Source organism: Arachis hypogaea, chromosome 9 (genome assembly GCF_003086295.3).
Source record: "Arachis hypogaea cultivar Tifrunner chromosome 9, arahy.Tifrunner.gnm2.J5K5, whole genome shotgun sequence".
In the NCBI taxonomy this organism is placed as follows: domain Eukaryota; kingdom Viridiplantae; phylum Streptophyta; class Magnoliopsida; order Fabales; family Fabaceae; genus Arachis; species Arachis hypogaea.
In genome coordinates this window covers 92,680,356-92,688,877 of record NC_092044.1, presented here as the reverse complement: position 1 = coordinate 92,688,877, position 8,522 = coordinate 92,680,356, and the positions used below count along the sequence as shown (strand labels likewise).

Sequence of the window (8,522 nt, the reverse complement as noted above, 5' to 3'; positions counted from 1 at the left end):
AATAATGGGAAAAATAAAAACAGATAAAATCATAAAGGGGGTTTTAAAATCATGTCTTTTAAATATTTTGTTATTCCTTTTAAAAATTTTCACAAGGAAATTTTGAGTTGAGAATCAATATTAATGATACAAATATTGGTTATGGTACACCCAAATGGTTTGATTGCTTTGATTGATGCAGGCCCAAAAATAAAAAGCTGTAGCTCAAATAATTAGAACAAAGAAATAAACATTGCTGGAGATACTTTGATCTACAAACAAAGCCCAAGAAAGGAACAAGGAAATCAAATGGGCTAAACAGAATATCTAATCCTAACCGAGCCCAAATTGTTTCAAGCATTAGTAAATCAATCAGAGAGAAGAAAAAAAAAAAAAAAAAAAAAGAGAGAGAGAGAGATAATATATATATATATATAATATATATATATATATATATATATATATATATATCTTCTTCTTCGAGCTCTATCACAAGAGAAGAAAGAAAGAGAAATTCAATCAAGAAAAGCAATGTCCAATCACACTAATCAGAGGCATGTTAAGCTAAGTCATAAATTAAAGGTTATTTATTTCTATTTGCATGCAAGTTGATTTCTTCACTTCTTCACCAACTCTCTGTAATGCCAATTTGGGATAAATTGAGAAAGTAGCTTCTGATTATCCCTGTTGTGAATCAAATGCTCAAATTGTTACTTGGGGCCAAAGCACATTTTTAAGGGTCTAGATTTTGGATTATCAATGAGGAATATCATCTCTGTTGCTCTGTTGCCCTCGGACAAGCAAATAAATCATATTTGAAATCCCTAATTTAAAGGTTGATTGAAGAAAAAGAAGGGGTGATTGATCAAAGCTCAAAATCCAAGAAGTTGACTCAAGAGGAACCCCAACCGTGGCTCAACCTAAGGTACAAAAGAAAAATTGGGATCAGTTTGATAGAGAAAGAGAGAGAACCCGAATTGAGAGAAGAGAGAAATCTCACAATAGAGTTTGAAGTCTTAGAAACATTGCACCTACACTAAAGAGAGCACTCTGCCAAGATGAAGAACAAAGTTATGAGTTCAGATGCTGGGTTTAGTACATAGAGTTAAAGCTATGATTTATCAATCTCCTTCATGTTTTACTATTTTGTATTTTTGTTTCAATGTATATCTTTCTTAGTTTTCTTTGTGAGGTAAAAGGCAAGAAAGAGAGGCATTGAGAAAAAGCCATAAAGAAAAAAAGGTTGAGAGATACACTTGAGAGAAAAGTCAAGAGTGATTTTTGATTTCTATTGGTTGTATTTTCTGTCTTGCGTCATATACCTGAGAAGTATCCCTTACTAAGTTGGGTAAGCACTTAATGTGGTGAGTCTAGGTATTAGCATAGCCAAGTCAAGTTTATGTTGAAGCTTGTGTGTCCATATAGGATTGAGTTGAGTCCTAGGAAATTGTTATATGTAATACTTGGATTATAGTGAAAATTCCACCAATGTTGTGGTGGAGACTGGATGTAGGTTGCATTGCACAAAGAAACTGAACTAGGATATATGGTGGTGTCATCTTCTTCTTCTACCTCTTCTCTGTTTTAGTTCTATTTTCTGGTTTTATAAGACAAAACAAAATTGTCTCCTGATTAATCCGCTGCGCAAATCAACAGAAATCATGTTTAAAGTTCTATCTTTAAGGCTTAATAATTAAAAGTTAAAGAAGGCCATAGATTCAACCCCCTTCTCTAAGCCTTTTGAAACCTTAATACTAAAACTCTGTTTTAACTGTTTGACTTTTCTGACAAGCTTGTAAACCTCAAAAACCACTGTTTTATTGAAAATTCACAATTTTTTAACTATCAATCATTCTTCTAGCATTTTTAAACCTCGGTAACTTCTATTTAAGACCCAAATGCTAGTTGTTAGATTACGGAAGAAGAGTTATATTATAGAGAAGACTAAATTGAAGTGGAAGGAGATTTATGAAGAGTGTGAAGAGTTGAAAATGTAGAATGAGATATGATTGATGGAGATGATGGGATTGATTTTAATTATGATTTTTCTTGAATGAATTGAAACTATATTGAGAATGAATTTTGAAATGAGATACCTGGGGAGTAGCAAGGGTTGTGGTTCGTCCCACTTGCTTCGGATTTGTGATGAGACACCTGGACAGTAGCAACAGTAGTGGTTTATTCCACTTGTTCCGGGTTAAATTCTTAAACACCCGCCTGGGTGGTAGCAACAGTAGTGGTTTATTCCACTTGCTCTAGGTTAAGTGGGTAGTAGTCGTGGCTTAGTCCTACTTGCTATAGCGGGTATTAATACTCTAGTTGATCTTAGTTTCGCAGGTCGAGTCTGGAGTTTGGATATCTGTATCTTTTGAAATTCTGTTCTTTGTATTTATATGTTATCATTTCCGTTTGATCTTTGTTATCCTTTTTATGCTTGCCAGACATAAGTGATGTGATTTTCTGTTACGCTTTTGTTTAGCTTCTCCTTCAAGGCTTCTAGTTACAAATTCTTTCAATTATACTTATATATGCCTTTTGCTTTTAGAGGTTGTAATAACTGGCCACCTCTAATTTACAACTTAAGCGTAAAATCCTGTGTGGTAGGGTGTTATAAGGGTTCAGCAACTTTTAGTGGTTTTGGTCATCATTTGACCAGCACAAATACTAAATTATTTTTAACAAATAAATTTTATTAATTCATCTGTGCAAATTTTAAAAAACGTGGGTGTAAATTATATTAATTTTTGTATACAAAATTTTGGTAAATATAGCTGCAAATTTATATGCTTCTTGTATATAAAATATCTATAAATATGAGCTCAAATTATTACTGACAAAAAATAATAATGTTAGTCATGTAGTATTGCTCTTTAATACATATTATGCTAATATTAAAGTTTATACAGGTATTTATAAAAAAATTTATCAAATACATCCCTTACTAAATATATATAGTGAATTTCAACCCAATATTAATATTTAGGGTTAAGTACGATTTTGGTCCCTAAGGTAGGGATTGAAAAATTTTTTCGTCCCGAACTTTTTTTTACTTACAAAATCATCCCTAAGATTTAACTTGATTTTAAAATTGTTCTTTGGACCAAAATACCCTTCCCCTTCTTCCCCAAAATTCTCATTTTCTATTCTTCTTTCTCTTTTTCTCCATCACAAAAGCGCAGAACCATAAGCAACCAAAAGCAGATAAACAAGACAAAAGCAGAAGCAGAAGCAATACACATGAATAATGAAAGCAGATAAACAAAGAAACTAGAAGATAAATAAGACAATACACATTGAAAACTAGAAGAAATAGAAGACAACAAAGCAGAGTCTTGCCTTCCTCTCCAACAAAAGAAACATAAGCAGAAGCAACCAGAAGCATCAACAACAAAAATGGAATAGAAAGGAATAAATAGAAGCAACCAGAAGCATCAACAACAACAACAATAGAATAAATAGAACCAAAACACCTTCCTTTAAATCTGAAAAATTAAAGAAAAAAGGAATAAAAAATTGAAACAACACTGCAGGGACCTCGAGGGAGAGTAGGTGATCTGCGAATCTCGAGAGAAAGGACTGCAGGGTGGTGGGGGAAGAGGGGTTGCGGCAGTGAACTGCGAATTACGAAGGAAGGAAAGTTGCAGTGGTAGTGACGTCGCAAATTGCGACGAGGAGGGCGCTGTGGTGGTTGGCAGCGCTGCGAATCGCGACGAGAACGGTTTTGCGGTGGTCGGTAGCGCTGCGAATCACGAGAGAGGCACTGCAACGGAGCAAATCGCGAGAGATGATGACACTCTTGTGGACTGGCGACAGATTCCTTTCCCCCTCTTTCTTCCCTGAACACCCCCACCCCCCTTCACCCTTTTCTTTAACCCATTTTCTTTTTTTTATTTTATATTTTTTTAGTCAGGGGTAATTTAGTAATAAAAATTAAAATTTTGGTAAAAATGACGATTTTAAAATTAATTTAAACTTTATGGATGATTTTATATGCACAAAAAGATTAGAAACGAAAAAATTTTTCAACCCTTATCTTAGAAACCAAAATCGTGCTTAACCCTAATATTTATCTTAAGTAATTTCATACCTAAACTTATTCTCAATTTCTTTCTTGAATCATAGATTTATTTAAAATTATTTTCAGGTTATTATTACCAAAATGTGATTTAAACATATTTTTTGACGGTTTTAGGTGTTATGTATATCATCTTGTTAATAATTTTTTTTCCAAAATACACTATAAGAACAAATAAACAAAACGTATAAACATTTAAAAATGTTATACAAAATATGTATAAATAATATCTTTTTGTAATTTTTGACAAAGAAAAATAAAAAATAAAAAATAATTATTTTATATTTTAAAGATATATTTTAACAATATAATTATAAAATTTTAAAAGAGAAAGTCTAAGGGTCAGCAGATTTTGTAGTTCTTAATCATCAATTAGTTATTAATGAAGTTTTTAATGGTGTGAAGTTTTTAATGGTGTGAGATTGTATTTAATGGTGTAGAATCATTCAATTTCTTTTTTATGGTTAAATACTGGCCAAAATTTAACAAAAGTGCTAGCCCCTAACATTTCTCATTTTAAAATACATTAAAAATGTAAAAAAAAAATCAATATCAATAATATTTAATAAAACAATTTTATTTGTAGTGTTTTTAAATGTGCTCTTACACGTTAGCAAGACTTCAAAAAATAACAATAAAAACACAAAAGCTCTTCTAAGTTGAAAACAGAAAAGAAAGGAAAAAATTCAACGGTAACATAAATTAAAAATAGACGTTAGAGCATTCAACGGCTACATCTTGGTTGAACAATTTCAAAAACCCTTTCTTCTCCATTTGCTCCGTTTTCTTCACCATCCATTATCATCATCTCGATTTCGCATTTCTTGAACATTTTGCTCTCTGTTTCTCATCCAAGGTTGCAATTAAACCCCAAAGTTTCAATCTTTCTTCTCAATTTCTCTCTGGGTATTCTCGCTCTCTGTCTCCTCTTCTTCTTGTTCTTCTTCTTCTTCTTCATCAATGGCTCCAACCCCTTCTCCCAAACCAAACCATTACTCCACCCAGTTGAAAACGCCTCACTCCAAGCACCGCCTCAACTTCAATGCCCCCAAAACCCCATTACAACAACAACAGCCACACCCTTCTCCGAATCCCAACAATCTCAACAACAAGGAACTCCCACCGGAGCACCCTGTTGAAGTAATTGCAAGAATCCGTGACTACCCTGATAGAAAGGACAAGCCTTTACCCGTTATTCAAACCAGTTCAAGCTCCAAGAGTATCCGCGTTAAAGCTGATTTCGGGTACCGAGACTTCACCCTTGATGGAGTTTCTGTGTCTGAGGAAGAAGACCTTGATGAATTCTACAAGAAGTTTGTGGAATCAAGAATCAGTGCGGTGAAGCTTGGGGAGAAGTGCACAATTATGATGTATGGGCCGACCGGTTCCGGAAAGAGTCACACTATGTTTGGGTGCTCAAAGGAGCCAGGGATTGTGTATAGATCTTTGAGGGACATTCTTGGAGATGAGGGTGGGGATGGAGACGGTGGTGGTCTTGGGTTTGGGAATTTTGTTCAGGTTACTGTTTTGGAGATCTACAATGAAGAGATTTATGATCTTTTGTCCACCAATGGTGGCGGCGGAGCAGGGTTTGGATTGGGATGGCCTAAGGGAAGTGGTTCCAAGGTAATATGATCTGTCTTTGTGGATTATTTGATCTGTTTTCTCTGTTCAATTGGATCAATCTGTAGGATTGTTATGTAATTCAGTTAAATTCTGTTGTATACTTGCATGTATAATATAACAAATGAAAATTATTTCCTTATTTTGTGGGTTCCAACTACTAAATTATTGAAAATATGCAATGAAAAAAAGAAGTGAATTCAAAGCTGCAGAGAGAAAAATTGTATATTCATTTAATGCACCATTGCAAGAGTATGTAACTATGTATAGAGCAATCCTGTTACTCAGTAGAGCGAAAACAAGAAGATTTGTGAGGAAGGGGAAAATTCATAATTGAGAATATGCCCAACTTATTTTCATTTGCTTGGCTTTGTTTAAACATTATGATAGGATAGTGAGTAGCTGCTTGTATGTGTAGTATGGAAACTTTGGATGAATAAGCAAGAGATTATTTGAGTTCTCTATAGTTATATAGAGTAGCTCTTCCCAATATTTTGCTAGAATGGAAGTATTGACTGAACAATTATAGTTTAATCAATCAATCAATTTTTAGTTTATAGTTTCTAGTTTCTTACTTAGGTTGTTTTGCTTGTAGGCAAAACTTGAAGTGATGGGGAAAAAGGCAAAGAATGCAACATATATATCTGGAAACGAAGCAGGGAAGATCTCAAAAGAAATTCAGAAAGTGGAGAAGCGAAGGATTGTTAAAAGCACACTCTGCAATGACAGGAGTTCTAGAAGTCACTGCATAGTAAGGTCACTTCAGAAGGTGATTAGTTCTGATAATAATTTATTCAGTTTACTTGGTTATTGATAACCACCATATGTTCCACTTTACACAGGTAATCCTTGATGTCCCAACTGTCGGAGGACGGCTAATGCTTGTAGATATGGCCGGATCAGAAAATATTGAGCAAGCCGGCCAAACTGGCTTTGAGGCCAAAATGCAGGTAATATTTTCACCTTGACTGTGTTCTTTTTTCTCAGATCATGTAGTAGTTCTCTGCTGAGTATCATGTTTCCAATGGAATTATAGACTGCAAAAATCAATCAAGGAAATATAGCCCTAAAGAGAGTGGTTGAGTCCATTGCAAATGGCGATTCTCACGTGCCCTTTAGGGACAGCAAACTTACCATGCTTCTGCAGGTAATTCTAGCCATTAGTTCTGTCCATTATATGGTGTCCTGTTCTGTTTTTTTACAGTATTAATTCATTAAAGTATCTTCTTTTTTTTTCGGTAAAGGATTCGTTTGAAGATGACAAGTCGAAAATCTTAATGATACTCTGTGCCAGTCCCGATCCTAAGGAAATACATAAGACAATCTCCACACTTGAATATGGTGCAAAAGCAAAGTGCATAGTCCGCGGCCCTCATACCCCGGGCAAGGAGGAGGAATCCTCTTCCGCTGTCATTTTGGGCTCGAGAATTGCTGCAATGGATGAATTTATCTTGAAGCTGCAAATGGAAAACAAGCTCAGAGAGAAAGAGCGAAATGAAGCACACAAAAAGCTTCTAAAGAAAGAAGAAGAGATTGCTGCATTAAGAGCTAGACTGGAGATCACAGAAGCTAAAGGAACTTCCGAAAGCGAGGAGGAGATTAACTTGAAGGTAAATGAACGAACTCTGCTTATGAGACAGGAGTTAGAGAAGAAGCTGGAGGAGTGCCAAAGAATGACCAATGAGTTTGTTGAATTGGAGAAGAGGAGAATGGAAGAAAGGTTATTGCAGCAGGAGGAGGAAGTTGAACTTCTGAGAAAGCGACTCGAGGAAATAGAAATAGAATTGAAGCTGGCTCACTCCAGTAAAGAGGTAAATGTATCAAAGGAAATGGAATCAAATGGTTTTATGAGAAGGTTGTTGCGAATATACAAAAGCGAGGAGGATCCGGGGATGGTGAAATCAATGGATTTGGACATGGATGATCAGGAACAGCCACTTCCCCACGAAGTAAAAATCATCGGCTTATCTAAGAGTGATTACAATGTTATGCAAGACATTTCAAATCAACCTTTCACAAATCCTTTGAATGAGGTACAAGATGGAACTGTTTGTACACCATTCTTTGGAAAAGGACTATGTCTTAGTACAGTTTTCGAAGACGAAGAAGAAGAACATGATCATGAAGATGAAGGCGGGGAAGTCGAGAAAGAAGTAATAGAGGAGAAGAGAGTATGCACTGTTGTTGACAGCAACAAGTCCTCTAGTGTTGCTGCAGATTCATTGGAAAGCTCAGAGGAATGTGATGATAGATTAATGAGAATTCAAAACATATTCACTCTCTGTGGAAACCAAAGAGAGCTTTCACGGCATAATGAAACACCCAAACCACCAGCAAAGAAGTGTTCTTCTGATGATGATACATTTGGTCTCAGGTTTTCTCCTGTAATGAAGACAGGTGATAAAGATTGTGTTATAAAAACTTGCAACAAGGAAAATATGCACCCAAACAATGTTTTAGGATTAGGAAACTAGATTCCATTTCTGGTGTGTACTACAAAATGAAAAAAAAAAAAAAAAGAAAGAAGATATTTCTGTGACCAGTGGTGTGTAAAGAGAAACATGTGTGTTTCCCTTTTGAAAACTGCAAAGTTATGTGGTATATTTCATCGTCATAAACCTCCGTATGAATTTTTTCAATATAGGGACTCCCTATTGAAGGTGACCATACGGCATGGTTATTCAAAATGACCCCTTTTGGTAAGCTTTTTGTCTGTAATTATAAAATTCTTTTAATTACTTTTTAACGGGCCAACATATTTTCTTCTATTTTTTATTTTATATTATTATTTCTTTTTACTTATCATTTATTATGAGTTATATCTAAATATAAAAGAAAATAGTAT

The 8,522-nt window shown here is 34.7% G+C and overlaps 1 protein-coding gene across 1 annotated transcript; it reads left to right on the top strand.

Moving 5' to 3' along the window:
- Positions 1-4,823: 4,823 nt before the first annotated feature.
- Positions 4,824-8,445, top strand: LOC112711237 (kinesin-like protein KIN-10A). The gene is made up of 5 exons (XM_025763844.3): positions 4,824-5,680; positions 6,273-6,428; positions 6,520-6,627; positions 6,714-6,824; positions 6,922-8,445. The coding sequence occupies exons 1-5, from the start codon at positions 5,015-5,017 to the stop codon at positions 8,149-8,151; spliced, it is 2,271 nt and encodes a 756-aa protein (XP_025619629.1). The 5' UTR covers positions 4,824-5,014; the 3' UTR covers positions 8,152-8,445.
- The last annotated feature ends 77 nt before the right edge of the window (positions 8,446-8,522 follow it).

What these genes read in the sequence shown, in the direction of transcription:
- LOC112711237 (XM_025763844.3), top strand. Translation starts at nt 5,015, where the DNA reads ATGGCTCCAACCCCTTCTCCCAAACCAAACCATTACTCCACCCAGTTG. An exon ending in GTTCTAGAAGTCACTGCATA is followed by an intron (nt 6,429 to 6,519) that starts GTAAGGTCACTT and finishes CACTTTACACAG; the next exon opens with GTAATCCTTGATGTCCCAAC. An exon ending in GCTTTGAGGCCAAAATGCAG is followed by an intron (nt 6,628 to 6,713) that starts GTAATATTTTCA and finishes ATGGAATTATAG; the next exon opens with ACTGCAAAAATCAATCAAGG.